Here is a 16,742-nt window from a genome sequence, read left to right on the forward strand (position 1 = left end):
AATTAATCGATGAAATGCATCCCATCTTTGTTTCCTGTGATACAGGTTTCATTTCAGACTGTCTGGACACTGGATCGTGTAAAACTACATTTCCCACAGAGCACCGCGACCGGAATGCAGAGCGGTAGTACTAGGGAAAAAAACCCGGTTTAGTGGGTCATCTGGCGGAGGGATCGGTCATCATTTGAACACTTGGTCGTGGGTTATTTCAGGTAATGCAGGTCTGTGCTTTGATCCAATGTATATGTGACCTATCAAACTTTCGGTAGAAGAACCTAGATATTATAGTTAGCCATTGTTGACCGAGAGGATTTGAACTGCAACATAGTGAACGTGTCTAACAGCTTTCATAACTGCTAGCAGCGCCTTTTCTGTTTACATCCGCGTATACTGTATGTATTTTATATTATTTACAGTTAGTCTGTAAAGAATGAAATTCTAAACAATTATCAAATCAAGCTCGGGTGTTATTTTTCTCCCAGCAGATACAGAATCATGCTACTTCGTAAAGTGAGCCAGTCACCCGCTTTGTGCGGCACTATTCTCCGCATTCCGCCTGTGATTTCTGGGTAAGTAATGTTTACGCGACACCACTCCGTTTATCTCTTCATTTTTCCATACGACATTTTGTTTCAAGGGATTCAAAAGTCCGAAAACAACTGTCACCTTCTTGTCTGTTCTGTCACCTACACAGAGTTCAACGTCAGTCGGGGGCTGTGTTGGCTACGCAGAATGCTCGTCTCTACGCAAACCAAGCTGCTCAGGTATGTTAGTGCTCAATAAAACTATGAGCTTTAGGTGAACACATTGTTTGATACTAATGGCGCACCGATCCGTCATCTTAATATTTCCCTTTGAATGTATTGTCCATATTTTTATCGCAATGACAATGTCATTCCGCCGCTCCGCTCCCCCTCCCAGTCGGAGGAAGTGGGTGAAAGTTCATTGGTTACGTGAACCCTATGAAGGTGACACCGTGGAACTGGGTGACACTGGTGTTGTCTCAGACGAATGGCACACATTGTTATCGTCCACTTAGATGTTTATGATATGATTTGAGTGATTGAAATAGTTATACTAATATAGTTATATGTGTAATATTCAATGTTGTCAGTTTACAAACAGAGCCTGAACATAGCACAGGTGACTAATGCAGAATAGGAAACAAGCTCTGTCAGCTGTTTTTGATCACTCAGTCTTTCACATTGACAATGATATTATTTGGTCACGAGATCAATTTTCGGGCAAACATGTAGATTAGAACGGTTAATTTATACATATTTTCTTCCAAGTTCACGAACTGTACTAGATGTCATTGCCCCAGTTCAGTGTGTTGTCACCTATCAGTGCTGTACACAATGAAATCAAACTTAATATTCTCTCTCCCTCCCTCTATGTTAGACTGATATTAGGACTAATGTGTAAAACGAAGAAGCCTGACCTCAGATGTTTCTGAAAGTTATGAACATATGGCATCACCTCTCACCTACATGGCACTCACTCTAATCTCTTCCACTTCTGTCTTTCTCTCCTATTAGGCGGTGCTGGACAAGCAAGCAGCAGTCGGGAGTGATGTTGCTGCCACTAAAGTGCAAAAGAAGACAGTTGTTGCAGTATGTTGTTGTTGTTGTTGAGTATGATACTGTCTCGTTTTCGCCCTAGCTTTGTTCCCATTTGCACATCTTTCACCTCTTCTGTCTGTTATGGAACAAGCTGCTCTAAACTTCATTTTTATTTTCCACAGGAATCCAAATCGTTTGCCGTCAACATATTTAAGGGGCAGGTCAACACGGCTCAGGTGTTTCCCTACCCTACAGGTAATCCACAGGATGGCGGCACTCATTAAGGATTGCCACTATGTTTTTGCAAATTTCCGTGATATTGAAAATCTTCCCTCTCTTGATTTTGTTTTAGTTCTGAATGAGGAGCAGGATCAATTCCTCCGTGAGCTTGTGGGGCCCGTCAGCAAATTCTTTGAGGTAATGGCAATCAATCGGGGCTGTCACTATCGATTAATTTTGATATTCATTGAATCTACCGGTATGTCATTTTCATTATTGACAACATCGTCAATCCCATCTTCATTTCCTGCAGGAGGTGAATGATCCAGCGAAGAACGACGTCCTGGAGAAGGTGGAGGATCACACCATGGAGGGACTGAAGGAGATGGGTGCCTTTGGCCTGCAGGTGCCGGCTGACCTGGGTGGGCTCGGCCTTTCAAACACACAGGTGCAGCCGACGGAGTCAACTTCATACAAACGTTCATGCAGAAATGGTAATAAACCTAATGACTGCTATCAGATCTGATGACATCATTCTCTTTTCCTAACAGTATGCCCGGCTGGTTGAGATCGTTGGGATGCACGACCTGGGCGTCGGCATTACGCTGGGCGCCCACCAATCTATTGGCTTCAAGGGTATTTTGCTCTTTGGGAATACAGCCCAGAAAGAGAAGTACCTGCCCAAGCTGGCCACAGGTAGGCATGGCAACACAGACTGTCATGGCGTCATCAATGCTTCACTTCACTTTGTAATTTGTGTCTATTTCTGCGCTCAACCCTTATCTTGTGTCCCTTCTCCCAGGTGAGACCATAGCTGCCTTCTGCCTGACCGAGCCTGCCAGTGGCTCAGACGCTGCTTCCATCAAAACCACAGCGGTTCAGTCGCCCTGCGGAGAGTACTTCACTCTGAGTGGAGGCAAGATTTGGATTAGGTGAGGAAATGGACGCATGTGTACAATCGGTTGACTGCATATTAGGCACATAAGTGTAGAATCAGTGAAGCTTGAAGTCTGCATAGGTTGTTTTGTTCCTTCTACCACTAGATGGCAGCATTGCTTAATATATCCATTGCCTCTATGTGCCACATGTGCATCTGGCAGTGATGTCTAATGTGCTTCCTTTTCAGCAATGGAGGTCTCGCTGAGATCTTCACAGTGTTTGCCAAGACGCCAATGCCAGATCCTAAGACAGGGGAGATGAAAGACAAGATCAGCGCCCTCATTGTGGAGAGGAGCTTTGGAGGAGTGACGCAGTGAGTGGAAGTCAGCAGTGCTTTAACAAAATCAGTGTATATGGCATTTATCTGCTTCCTCCATCCCATCCTGGATCCATCCATCGTCCTCATCACTCCTCCATATTTCTCACAGTGGCCCTCCGGAGAAGAAGATGGGCATCAAAGCGTCCAACACGGCCGAGGTGTACTTCGACAACGTGCGGGTGCCGGCCGACTGCGTGCTTGGTGAGGTGGGCGGCGGCTTCAAGGTGGCCATGAACATCCTGAACAACGGGCGCTTTGGCATGGCTGCTGCGCTCTCCGGCACCATGAAAGCCGTCATCACCAAAGCTGTGAGTGACTTGCACGTGTGACACAATGCACACAGACAGGAAGCTGGGCAACATCGGCACGCTTCCACTCTGAGCTCACGTCTCGCCATGGTTTGACCCCTTTGCCATCCGCTTTGTTATGGGTTTTTGGCAATGGGTATTTCCCCATCTTGTCTTCACTTTGAAGACTAGAGACCAGATGTCTCATGTTGAATGCTCCTTAAATGTGCTTTTAAGAATTAAAATGCAAGTCACAAGCACATACGGAGGGCGTCATTACTGTTATTGCTGGAGTACAAACTCCAACTAAAGCTCAGGTGTGTCCTCTGCCCGGGAACGTCACCTGCCTAAGAGCATTTTGTTTGCTCATCTGTCCATGGTTTCCCATCAGGCCAGTACCTGTTTAACGCATGCTTGAGTTTCTCGGATTGTTTAACAAGACAAACAAGCTCTTACCTGGAAGTCGGGTTTGATCGTTTCCCTCGCCTCTCATCAGGTGGACCATGCAGCCAACAGAACCCAGTTTGGCAACAGGATCCACAACTACGGAGCAATCCAGGAGAAGATAGCGCGGATGGCGATGTTGCAATACGTCACAGAGGTCAGACTGAATGAGTTTTCCATCTCTCTGTAGCGGTGCTTCCATACTAAGCAGTCGCTGTTATTTAGAATTAGACTTGGAAACTGAGGAGTGATATAAATCTTGATTTTTGATCTTTGCAGTCGATGGCCTATATGCTCAGCGGCAACATGGACAGCGGGGCGTCTGATTTCCAGATAGAAGCCGCCATTAGCAAGATCTTTGCTTCTGTGAGTATTTGATCTGTCAGAGGAGACAGATTTGTCATTTCTGTTCCTTCTTCTCTGGAAGACGACGAAGTGTAGATTGAGGAAGCTGGCAGTGACTTGTGTCTGTGTCCCTTTGTTTCCTTGTGACAGGAGGCGGCGTGGACGGTGACCGACGAGTGCATCCAGGTCATGGGCGGCATGGGTTTCATGAAGGTGAGAGGTTCACTACTAGGTTTTTTGAAACATCCTATTACATCACTACAAGTATCTCTGCTATCCAATCGCATTCATATTTTGAGAGGCATGAGATGGTGGAAAGTGAGGCCCGGTCATGGAACATGCTGAGACAGTGTGCATGTGTGTGTGTGTGTGTGTAAAAGAAAAAGGGCGGCACAGCATCGTGCTCCAAATTCTTACAATCTTCTGACAATGACAGAACATTGTAGTCTTAACAAAGGAAGGGCCAATGTTGTTATTGTGAAAGTAAGCTCTTGCCTGTGTGTGTGTGTGTGTGTGTGTGTGAGTGTGTGTAAGTGTGTGTGTCTCTCTCTTACCGCTCAAAGGAGGAAGGGGGAACCCACTGACTGTTGTTTTTAGTCAGACTGTATCGCTTCTGCTCTCAGGAAATTCGAGGCAGCGGAAAGTCACATGAGGCGCTCAGATTGAGTCTTGTCTGTATGAAGTATGTATAAAAGAGCTCGTTCTATAATCTAACACCTGTCTGTCTGTCTGCGTTTGTTTGAACAGGACACCGGGCTGGAGAGAGTCATGAGGGATCTGAGAATCTTCCGAATCTTTGAGGGCACCAATGACATCCTCAGGCTTTTCGTAGCGCTCAATGGCTTCCAGGTAAGTGTGGGGCTTCAACGCTTCGGGGCTTTCTCAGCCTCAACCCCCGCTGACTTCTGGGTCTGTCTTGGAAAAGTACGGAGGAGGTGTTCGCTGTCTGCATTCGCCAACGCCAGGATATGATGCAACCCAGAGAAGTAGTGAATCTGTGTTTCCCAATTTGGGCTCTTTCACCCCTGACATCTCTCTTTAAGACATATTACGCCTACACCCATAAAAAAGTGAGAGTGAAATCTTTATAATTGTAGTTGGATCTAATCTGGTGGCTCTCTGCTTCCTTCCAGAATGCTGGTAGCCAGTTGAAGGGTCTGCAGAAGGCCCTGAAGAATCCCCTGGGCAACGCCGGTTTGCTGGCGGGAGAACTCACCAAGAGAGCCAAGAGGTGTCCGACTTAGAAGTTCTTCCTCCCAGTCTGGGCGACAGGAAGCACTAAGCTACTGTCACTCACAGTAGCTGGGGTCCCTTCCCTCGTCACTGTGTGTATTACGCCATATGTGTGTATTTCTACCGTGATGTGATCTTCTTTTTCTGCTGCTGTCGTTGTAGGAAGGCGGGCTTAAGCACGGGCGAGACGCTGCAGGGAATCGTGCACCCTGAGCTGGCACAGAGCGGAGAACTGGTGTGTTTGCACTTCTACTAGTGATCCGTCGTCCCGTGTTTAGGCATTTAAGACACGGAGAATGCTGAGCGGACAGAATTGCCTCCTTACTGTTCTGCCGTCGGCCTCTCTCACCGTCGTGTCTTTGTTTTGTAGACGGTAAAAGCCATCGAACAATTTGGAGCAGTCGTGGAGGAGCAGCTGATCAAACATGGCAAGAAGATCATCGGTGAGTGTGTGTCTGTGTGGGTGAGTGTTTGTGCAACAATTTCACAGTTGACTTGAATCTGTAAGGGTTTGTTTGCAGAAAGTCACTTTGCCTGTTGCCTATTAAAGGAAAGTGGTGTTGCGCGTTGGTGTGTTTAATCAGTTTGATAAGCAAGTCGTTTCCTGTTGCAGATGAACAGTTTGCCCTGAAGCGGGTCGCCGACTGTGCCATCGACCTCTACGCCATGGTGGTTGTCTTATCAAGGTACCCAGAAACTAGTCATAAGAAGCGTCTCGTCTCTTTCTGTCTCCGTCTCGCCGCACATTTGTTTCCACTCTCCCACGCTGCTTTAAAGCAACATGTTTGGTTTCCTTTCTCGTGTCCCCTCCCCCCCGCAGGGCCTCGCGATCTCTAAGTCAGGGTCATCCCTCAGCTCAGCACGAGAAGATGCTGTGTGAGACCTGGTGTATGGAGGTAAGAGCCCCCGTAACCCCGCACTCACCCTCCACGTCACTCTGTGTAGACAAATCATGAGGAAGAGTTTGGTGAGGAGACATTGACCTTGCTCATGTCCCCCCCCCCCCCCATGTCAGGCCCACGAGAGGATCATGCAGGACATCAAGATCCTGCGCTCCGCAGAGTCCAGGCAGCTCTTCAAGAACCTGCGTGCCATCTCCACAGCCGTGGTGGAGAACGGCGCCGTGGTCTCTCCTCACCCTCTGGGCTTCTAAACGCACCGTCCTCCCTGTGACCTCATCTCCGTCCGTCTCATTCTGTCTCCCCAACTAATCTTCCTCCATATATTCCTTCACTTTTTTTCATCTTCTTTATTGTTTTCCTCACCACCTTCGTTTGTCGCCATCATTGCTCCATCACACACACACACACACACAGGTGCTCCACTGTCTACGTTGTATAGTTGTATTTTAAAGGACAGACTTCTGTTCACCGTTTTAAGTTGAATACACACATCCGTGATGCCTTTCTGCTCTGCACCCCCCCCACTTACATCTACACACACATCACACACCAGCGTTTGCCTTAGAAACCATCCACAGGTGCTGTCAGCGTATCAACACAGGGATGAAGAGAGATCTAACATCATGTTAATAACCATGTGTACATACAGCGTTCCTAACCTTATCACACACTGCAGTAAGACGGCCAGTAAGCTTCAGAGTCAGAGTTGGTGAATCATTGTAACGTTTTAATTTATTAGTACTTCAGTTTTTGTTCTGTTTCACCTAAAGGGAGTTTCATTACAGCTGTATTATCTGTAGCGATTGAGTTCTCATAGGATTTGACGATGGTACTGTATCTTCATCATCACAAACTAACACCGGTGGTTTCTTCCTGCTTCGGTTCAGTTCTTCCGTGTAGCAGGAGCTTCTTCTACAAGCACCTGTAAGCTAATGTAAATGAACAAATAAATATTGAACATGTGGAGATTTCTGTATATGGAATCATTATTTTCATACAAACCAAACTCTCACTTCTGTTTCAGTTGTTTCTATTCTAATCTGCAATTTCGGTTTCACATCTGCAGCCCCGAGCAAAGCATTTACTGGAATGCCACTACATATCAAAACAGAAACCTCTTCCTGCCTCACAAACACACACACACACACTCCAGTGCTGTAGGTGTGGAAGTGAAAGTTGTGCGCCCTACCAGGAGATGTGGAGCTCTGCGGTCGTAACGATGAGAATTTCCCCCAGCGTGTGCAGCACACTCATGGTTTGGTTATGAGTGTGAAGATGAATCTTACCTGGCAGCCTCACAGGAACATTCAGGCAATTAGACAGAAAATATGCTTTCTTTACAATCGTACGTCGGAATAAAAGACCACTGGGTCGGAATAAATGGTAGTTATTGATGTGAGAGTTTGGTAATGACACGTTCCCCCTCTTCAGTAGTATATTGCCCATTTCTTTCATTGTTAATTGACTGATCGTAACTTGTTTGTTTACACTTGTTTGCATTTTCAGCTACAATGAATGAAAAATATTACTAATACTTGAGTCAATTATGGCAATTCAGTTTTTTTTAATTCCCAAAGTTTAACACACACACACACACACACACAAAGGTAAATCACTGAACTCCTTAAATTCAGAATGATTCCTTTTCCCTGATAGATTTAAGCTTAAATCCCTGGACCTGCCAGAAAAGCATGGAAGGAGGAGGAAAAGTGACAACACTGAGCTAAGCAGTGAAGTTTTCCTCTTCGGTTGATTAAATAATAAAAGTCCCAAAGTAAATACAGGGAAACAGATCCCAGGCTGTTCCTTAACCTGAGGGTTCAGTGTTTCCAGGCCTGCGCACGGATCAACGTGTATTATACACATGCAGACGTTCCTGCGCCGTTCAGGATCCAGACCCAGACTTAGATTTTCCCATCATGCAGTAGTAGCCGTATCACCTTGACACAAAGGTAGGTCACATGAGGAACTCCTGGCTGATGTGGGTCTGTTTCCCTCCTCTGGGCGGGGCGCCTCCAAAGAGATGATGGTCTGGAGAGTTATTGTCCTCGACCTGCATGGAGAAAGAGAAATAGTAAAGTTATGGAAAAGTTATTAACAGTTATGAACTCCTGTGAGCCTTTTGGTTAAGTGGCTATGCTGCTGTATAGGCTGGGATTTCCTAACTAGAATAAAAGGAAGAATCTTTCAAAATAAAGTGACATTGAAAGGTTTAATTTTCAAGCAAACTAACTACTAACAAACCAATGATGCTCAATTATTATTTTTTCAACTTCAAATCAGATGTCACACACACCCGCACACACACAGCCGCACACACACACACACGCACACACATGCACACACATGCACACACACGCACACACACACACCTGATCGCTGCACGGCCTGAGTCTTACCGTGCTTGATGGTGGACATGTACCCAGTTCCCGCTCACAGTCCATCCAAGAACACTTTTCACGTATCGAGAGCAGCAGGGGAAGCGGCGGCTCACTTCCTCCAAGACTTCTTCTTTACGCAAACCGTAAACAACCGGCGCGACACACTGCGCCAAGCTGAAGAACGCGAAACTCACCACGGCTGACAACTCTTTGGTCCCGTGATCAATCAAGCCCTGTTTGTCCAGTTTAGTCAACACGAAGTTCACAAAGTTAGGGAGGATGTACACTGCCAGCTGGGTGCCGTGCAGGGCGATCGTGTTGCACCCGACCCGGTTCCTCCGGTTGAGCACCCCGAGGCGCCGTCCCTCCGTCAGTATCCTCGTGTAGCTGAACAGTATGAGCAATGCGCACAGAGAGATGAACAGCAGCTTCTGCAACTCGCCTTTCCTCAGCTGCTCCCGGCCGCACTCCCCCTGCGGCCCGGCCCCGCTCTCCCGGTTGTCCGGGTGGAGGAGCAGGCTGAGGGGGATGATCAGGGCGAGGAGCCACGTCAGGGCGCCCAGCAGCCACGGCCACGGCCACCGCCCGCCGGAGCTGGCGGAGGTGTAGCGCATTGGGTGGCACACGGCGCAGTAGCGGTCCAGCGCCATCACCGTGAGAGTCAGGAGGATGTTAGAGGCGCTGCTGATTAGAACGGTTACTATGGCGATGCAGCCGGAACGGCCGGGACGCGCGTCCAGGTGGATCTGGTAATAGAAGATGCTGCTCACGCCCAGGTGGACCAAGGCGGAGACCAGCAGGTGAAACACCAGCACGAAGCGGGCGTGACTCCGCAGACGCACCTCGCCAACTATGGTCCAGTTGATGATGAGGTTGAAGAAGAGCAGCACCGAGAAGGAGGCCGTGGAGACGTAGAAACGCGCACAGGTGTAGCCCCTCACCTCCGCTGCCCCCCCGGTGCCATTAAGTGCTAACATGGTTCCTCAGCTGCTGCGGTTTAGGGTGGTGACTGTTGGAGAGAGATGGCACAGGTGATGAATGGAGAGAGAGAGAGAGAGAGAGAGAGAGAGAGAGAGAGAGAGAGAGAGAGAGAGAGAGAGAGAGAGAGAGAGAGAGATCCACCGCATCCTCTCTCTCTGCTCTCACACTGAAGACTGAGAAGTATGAAGAAGTGTGGGCATCCTCCCCCCGCCCGCCCCTCCTCTCTCTTCCTCTCTCTCTGACTGACAAACACACATGCAATGTGTTCTGCTGTGTGTCATCAGTCCGACAGACCAATTCCAGGCGACAAATGTAAACAAATTATTGTAATCTCAACGACAATTTAATTCCCGATTGCTAATTTCTTTATTTTACATACAAAAACAGCCACACTAGACTAGAGGGTATGACCACCTGCATGAAATCAGGACACAGCTGAGGGCCAAAAAGTGTTGATAAAAGTTGAGAAAGAAACGGAAACTAGAAGCCATCACAAGGAGTTATGAGGAGGAGGTGTAACAGAACATTTCAGTCGTGTCTTATCTTATTTTATCTGTCCCCAAAAAGGAGGAAGAGGAAAGAGAGAAGAGGGAAAGAAAACCGAATCCGTATCTTCAACGTGTCTATGTTAATTTGCATATCGTGTTAGAGTAACAATGGGGTTACATAAACGGTATGTCTAAGTATTCCTGAACTTTTCGGGTTATTTCTGGCTATTGATAACGATATGAAAGCAATCTACACGTGTAGTGGAAAAAAATCCGACTGCCTGTGAACGCCGCATCATTTATAGCGAACGAGCGCCACCTGTTGGAGAAACGTCAAATGCAATCATTTCAAACTGTGATCTCTCTTCTGCTTGCCAACGCTCTCTGTGCGTGTGTGCGTGCGCGTGTGCGTGCGTGCGCGCGTGTGCGTTTGCGTGTGTGTGTGCGCGTGTGCGTGTGTGCGTGCATGAGAGGGCTGTCCTTCCGATGAAATAGAAAGTTAATGTATTTGGCCACAGGTAACCTACTTCCTCTTCTCTCACACACACACAGACGAGCTCGTCAGGACTTCTTTACTTCATCTTCCCACCGAGTTTACAAAAGAGAGAAGGAGAAGGTAAGAAAACAAACTATACTCTGTAGTAACATCACCATGGTGGATTTTCATTTATATTTTGTGTTAATTATTTTATTTTCAGTGGTTAAAAACGACTAAAATGCGTCAACTTCAACACACTTTATATCCTCACCAATTTACTTTTGGTCGTTTACCACCACTAATATATATAAGTGTTGTTAATGGTTACTGTAGTACAATGTCACCAACTTCCTGTAATAGAGAAAAAGTTGAAACGGTTTTCGTAATGTTCTTTTCTTTTTTTTTCTTCTTTTTTCTTTTCTTTTTGCCGTTAGTGTCCCTTTGCATCTGTAATACACTAAGTCATCAATCGAATATTGAGTTTCTAATTGAATGAATTGAAAAGTGAATAGTTTCATTGTGTTTTTCCCAAGAGTGATTAGTTAAAACATTTTAAAAGCGTTTATTTATCTGTTTATTTATCTGTTTTAAGATAATTTACAAATATGTTGCTTAACTCAGTGAGATAGAATTTAAGATATGAGATATTAAAAGCGCCCCAGTGAGGTGGGATAAGAACATTAAATTAAATTATCCCATTCTCAAAATTTGCTGAAATGTTTTATTTGACAAAAGTTAGCCAGGACAAGTTAGCAGTGAGCTAAGGGAGGGGTGATTCAAACTTAAACTCCAAGACTTAAGCTAGCACAAATATTGGAAATTTAAACACTTTAAACATTTATATCCAGGATTGGCTCTAACAAAAGTACATTGCTGCTTGTGTATTAAGATAGGATAATTAACCAAATGGTAACAGCTGGTGTTGGAGCGTAATTTGGTCATGATTGGAAAAAGAAAGAAAAATATTGCAATAAATAAAAATTTGCAGCTTTCCATTCCTTACATGGATCCAGTTCCTTGGATTTATTATACAACATATAAAGAAACCATACCAACGTCTTCTGGAGGCTAAAGGTTGCAAATGGCGGTCCACTGCAACCTCAGAGGCGTAGAATGGAGGACCAGGATGCTACTTCACCTTCGTACGCCACCACATACATTTTCACTTCCACTAAAAGCAAAAATAAAACCATCCAAGCGTTCAGGGCCAAGAACAGGTGCAAGCAGAAGGGAGGCCGCAACCATTCACGCCCTCTGGGATCCGCCGGCAACGACAAATGCTCCAAAATGAACAAATAAAACAGATTGAGGAGAGGCCCCATTGTCCAGCAGACCACACTTTTTATTTTGCTGGATGTTTGTGAATAATGCCAGAAAGCATCTGGCATTATAATGCGCATCTGGTTAGAAACAGAGCGACAGCAGCAGCCAACCAACCAACCACAGCCAGCAAAGAGACGTGGGAATGGCCAAGACAACGTAGCTGTGGAGACTCTGACCACGTCGGCGTTGCTAGTATGATGATCTCATAGACGCCGTTTTTATAGGCTGATGTCATTCCTTCATAACAGCAGTTGAGAAATGCATCATTGGCTCCAGACACTGATTGGGTGAAGAGTTAAGACGATTTTTGAATAGATAGATCAAACATAAGTTAGGATCCATATTACATCATTTATTAGACGGACATTTTCTGGAACAAATGGAGAAAGAAATGGATAAACCTGAACCTGAACACACAAAGATCAAAAAGAATAAAAAAGAAAGAGCGTTAATACATCTGAAGGAGCCAATGGCTGAATCCCTGCACATGAATCACCTGTGAACTATCTCTTTATTGTATTTGCTGATCTCACACACACCAAATCAATTTCAGTCCACATCAAGGCTGAGCAACAGACAACAGGTTTTTATCAAACCTCTCCACTCAAACTCCATCTTCCCTCTTCCTCACGCGTTGTCTCATTCTCCAGACATGGCTGTCCAACATCAACCAACCCTTTTCACCTCAGTGACCACCACCACCATGGGCCCTGGACGCTGGAGCACTGACCTCTGTGACTGTTGCTCAGACATGGGCAGCTGTAAGTACTATTGCAATTATCCTACCAATCCGTCTCCAGCACTGGTTTCATTTTCCAGAGAACCTTGATTAAAAACTGGTAATAAAAAAACTGGTAATAATAAAGATAATGCATAGTGCCCACATTATGCTTTATGGTTCACCTCCACGGCTCTCACAGATGCGTCATGGAGGTGAATATGTTGATAAATATGAATTGAAATGGTGTCGTTTCCCTCCAGGCTGCTGTGGTCTGTGGTGTTTCCCCTGCATGCAGTGTCAGACGGCCGCCGACTACGGCTGGTGCTGCGCCATGCCGCTCCTGGACTTCTGCTGCTTGGTGTCCTGCATTCTCCGCTCCAACATCAGAGAGCGCCACGGCATCCCTGTAAGGAGGACGGAGGGTTTTAGTCTCAAATACACGGCCACATGCCATAACAATGCATTCAGTAACAATATCACCTGAGAGAGTTTGTGTGAATACTGTTGATAGGCAGGTTGTAATTGTATGGCTGATCAGTTTCAGCAGCTCCTGTCCACTTCTCTCCCTCCTGCAGGGTTCGTGCTGCGACGACTGCTGCATGACCATGTGGTGCTTCGTGTGCAGCTGGTGCCAGATGAACCGCGAGATGAAGATCCGTAAAGGGCTTCCAGGTAGCACGGTGGTCACCACGCAGGTCCTCAGCGCCTAGGGCCTAGGGCCTGGGCCGACTCTGAGCCCGAGCACGTACGCAGCACGTACGCAGATAGGAAGACACGTTCGGCCAGTTCAGCTTATTTCCCTTCATGAGTAAAAATATACAAGCACAGTTGAGTTGTATTGGCCAGTTTTGAATGCAGATTTTCGATTCAAAGGTATTCCGCCTGCAACAACGTACATTGATGCAGCTTAGCACTTAGCAGCTTGAACACGGTTCACGTGTTGACTTTTTGTGACTGTTTTGCCTTAATTGTACTTTTCAAGGCATAATGTGTAGAGTTAAGATGTTTGGTTAGTATATAATGCTACTTTCTTATTTTATACAATCAAGTCAATAAAATGTCTCAGCTAACAAGTTCAGTCTTTCCTTTTCTGTCAGGTGGAAAGGTAAACATTGGAAGTGTTTACTGTATACTCTCCTGCCTTCTTAACCCCGTGTAGTTTGACTTAATCTTATACTTTTGACCGGGCAGCAGACGCCAGAAAATCATGGACACACCACATTTTGTGGGTTTGCATGGACTTGTGACCTCTCACTTCCTCTACTCTTGATGGGAATTGGGAGAGTGTGTGGTAATGCTTCCTGAGTATTGAGTAATCATTGAGTTTAACTTTTACAGCAGGAAAAATACAACATTAACGGTCTTTCTGCAGCCTCTTCATGTGGAGCAGGATTTCCGGCTATGCTTAAATATGCAGAGGTTAGAGAATTCTATGAACATTAGATGAGATCAAAACTGAGCTGTATGACAAAATGATGAGACAATAACCCTGTTACAATGGCATATAGGCTCATATAATTGTGAATCAGAAGCTTACTCTGTTTTAATGGGCTTCAGAGCACCATGATCATTTCAGTGTTTCCAAAAGAAAGTGGGACAGTAAACAGAACTCTAAAGAGGTCAGGGGTTCACTATGAAACTGCAAAAGTATTTAATTGCACAGTAACATTTCATGGTTAGTGAAGCGTGTCAATCATTGTGCTGCCATGGTGATCAAAGCACTTCATAGGCTTGGCTGTAATTGAAACTATACAACCAAACTAAAATGTTCTCTTGTAATCAGATAAGATTAGATTAGATTCAAATGTATTGTCAATGAGCAAGAACAGGTACAAGCCAATGGAATGCAGTGTGCAGTATGCTCAGAATGTTACAACTGTTCTGAGTTCAGACAATCAAACCATAAATTGCAATCTCCTGCATATTTAATGTTGCAACCCTTTCCCAGGAACCAGGAATCCATATCATCAAATTGACAAACACAGATTTGCTGCTTAAAGTCAATCCGCGCCGCGAAAACATATCACACTGCCACATCCGTCCCGCAAAATCAATTTGAATATTCAATTATACATAATCTTCCCTGCAACGACCCTGAAAGTGACTTTGGTCGGACTGTAGTTTCAGCTCAATCTGTGTGTCTGTCAACAGCACAACGCTAGTGTGTGTGTGTGTGTGTGGGGCGGGGTGGGTGGCTGGGTGTGTGACAAGTTTCCTCCCACACACTTCCCCGAGTGAGTTTTGCTGAGGCTACAGGACTTCTGCTTTGTTACAACAGAACCACAAGACTTCAAAGACTTCCTTTTTGCAGACAACATAGACAGGAGGAGCAGGTTTTTCATTTAATACAACACAAAGTTACATAAAAACCAAAAACCTGAATAAATCTAATACAAAATAATGAAAAGTTATTTAATAGAACTCCCTTTTGTTTCAGGAACACACACACCAACAGATGTAAAAGCACAGACAAGCGTACACTCCCACACACACCCCACAAAATGGTTAATATTTAACAATTATAGCACGCAGTTTGTACTCAGTATTATGATGCGTGGAAGAAACAAAGCAATCCATGGAGCAGTACTGGCTAATTTACACCTGGGCCCCAACTTTAGCAAGCACCAAAACCAAGCCAAGGTCCACATTAGCCCAGCTGGGTGACGGTTTATTTATTGGCGATCCCTTTTATTGTCCAATTCATGTAGGGAGAACTGTCTGTACCTTGCTGTTGTCTGTCAAAGATGACTGTACATCTCTTCGTTTATTGTCTTCCACCCACATTCTATCTGCACCACATTCTTAGGGAGTTCTTATCTCTACACATGGTCCAAAAGTGGCCTTGGACTTGAGTAAACTTGGGATTTCTCATTCATCTGTAAGGGAGTTTCGGTTGTGTTTCCTGGGAAAAATGTGAGGAAGGCGGGGGCGTGCGATGGATGACTCAAAGGAGAGAGGAAACACAGAGGAGTTTCTGTTCAAGAGAAAGTTTCTCAGAAGATTTCTCTTACAACTCCTGAATTGTAAAGCTGTAGTTGATCATCTTTGCAGGAGTAGTTTGAATGAATACAACTGGATATTAATTAAGACACAGATTTAGAAACTGGTTACCGATAACGTATTGATTTTCTTATGAATTTGTAGTGAGTCTTAACAGTACCACTGACCAAAGAAGTAAGGAGGCTCTCCCTACTGGCCAGGCAGCAGATCGCAAAAAAATAATGCGGCCTTCACGTGCTGTGGGAGATACACTACTCGTTAGGGATATTCGGCTTTCGGGTGAAATTTCAGGAGAAACTTAAATGCACTATAACCTTTACAGGTGAACTAAATGTGACCTTCTCTAAACTTTTGAATGCACATGTCCAACTGTTCAATGTTTCAGTACTTTTTGCACAACTTGCTGTTCTCTAACAAGGAGCTTTACGATTAAATTCACAACAGGTGTTTGACCCATGAATTGACCAATAAATGTCCTGGTTCAATCAGAATTGGTATTTAAACAGTCCTCCTCATCATGCTGGTCACATTTTGACATCATGAGACCAAGACCACACCTAACAACTGATCAACGGTACCTTGTCATTCGGAGGCTTCAAACAGGATGTTCTCAGACGGAAGTGCCCACTGAGCTTAGAGTGTCACAGAGTGTCATCAGCAGGTGGCAACGGAGAGACAGGGAGACTGGAAGAGTCACAGAAAGGCATAGAAGTGGACGTCCTTTGGCCACATCCCACACTGATGACCGCTTCATTGTGAACAGTGCCCTGTGGAACAGGATGATGAATGTGCAAAAAGTACTGAAACATTGAACAGTTGGACATGTGCATTGAAAAGTTTAGAGAAGGTCACATTTAGTTCACCTGTAAAGGTTATAGTGCATTTTAGGTTCATCCTGAAATTTCACCCGAACGCTGAATATCCCCCACTTTTTGTGAGTAGTGTATTTCACTGGTCTTAACCAGTCAGTCATAAATGACCGACAAAAAGGTTTGACAGGACATTAAATGTATTTTGTTCTTTGTTGTTGTTTTCTTTACTTTGCATAACATCTGTTTTGCTACTACCTTCCTCCAAAAGTGAAAATATAAGGTGTGTGCAAGGCCTTTATAGCAGGGAC

General features: G+C 45.3%; 3 protein-coding genes across 6 annotated transcripts; 2 read left to right on the plus strand and 1 right to left on the minus strand.

Annotated features, from left to right (window-relative positions):
- The first annotated feature begins 102 nt into the window (after positions 1-102).
- Positions 103-7,232, plus strand: acadvl (acyl-CoA dehydrogenase very long chain). Of its 4 annotated transcripts, none has more exons than XM_076160968.1 (21): positions 103-212; positions 486-569; positions 695-764; positions 1,539-1,613; positions 1,745-1,817; positions 1,915-1,979; positions 2,095-2,229; positions 2,333-2,477; positions 2,584-2,713; positions 2,908-3,033; positions 3,149-3,347; positions 3,823-3,927; positions 4,050-4,136; positions 4,266-4,328; positions 4,863-4,964; positions 5,249-5,346; positions 5,511-5,583; positions 5,719-5,791; positions 5,962-6,034; positions 6,169-6,244; positions 6,364-7,232. In XM_076160968.1, exons 2-21 carry the CDS (start codon positions 496-498, stop codon positions 6,499-6,501), a joined length of 1,980 nt encoding a protein of 659 aa, XP_076017083.1. In that variant the 5' UTR covers positions 103-212; positions 486-495; the 3' UTR covers positions 6,502-7,232. The 4 variants fall into 4 exon arrangements, with proteins under 4 accessions (XP_076017083.1, XP_076017075.1, XP_076017095.1 ...); XM_076160960.1 differs by having other exon boundaries at positions 105-212; positions 483-569; XM_076160980.1 differs by having other exon boundaries at positions 124-221.
- Positions 7,233-7,790: 558 nt separating this feature from the next.
- On the minus strand, positions 7,791-9,803 carry LOC143008998 (putative G-protein coupled receptor 148). The gene is made up of 2 exons (XM_076160990.1): positions 8,650-9,803; positions 7,791-8,303 (listed from the first exon to the last, which is right to left on the minus strand). The coding sequence occupies exons 1-2, from the start codon at positions 9,606-9,608 to the stop codon at positions 8,168-8,170; spliced, it is 1,095 nt and encodes a 364-aa protein (XP_076017105.1). The 5' UTR covers positions 9,609-9,803; the 3' UTR covers positions 7,791-8,167.
- A 775-nt stretch (positions 9,804-10,578) lies between these two features.
- ponzr1 (plac8 onzin related protein 1) lies at positions 10,579-13,695 on the plus strand. The gene is made up of 4 exons (XM_076161639.1): positions 10,579-10,716; positions 12,552-12,662; positions 12,883-13,028; positions 13,198-13,695. Exons 2-4 carry the CDS (start codon positions 12,554-12,556, stop codon positions 13,330-13,332), a joined length of 390 nt encoding a protein of 129 aa, XP_076017754.1. The 5' UTR covers positions 10,579-10,716; positions 12,552-12,553; the 3' UTR covers positions 13,333-13,695.
- Positions 13,696-16,742: the final 3,047 nt, after the last annotated feature.

Source organism: Genypterus blacodes, unplaced genomic scaffold, assembly GCF_046128005.1.
Source record: "Genypterus blacodes isolate CSIRO-AG114 ecotype Tasmania unplaced genomic scaffold, CSIRO-AGI_Gbla_v1 ptg000011l_1, whole genome shotgun sequence".
NCBI lineage: Eukaryota > Metazoa > Chordata > Actinopteri > Ophidiiformes > Ophidiidae > Genypterus > Genypterus blacodes.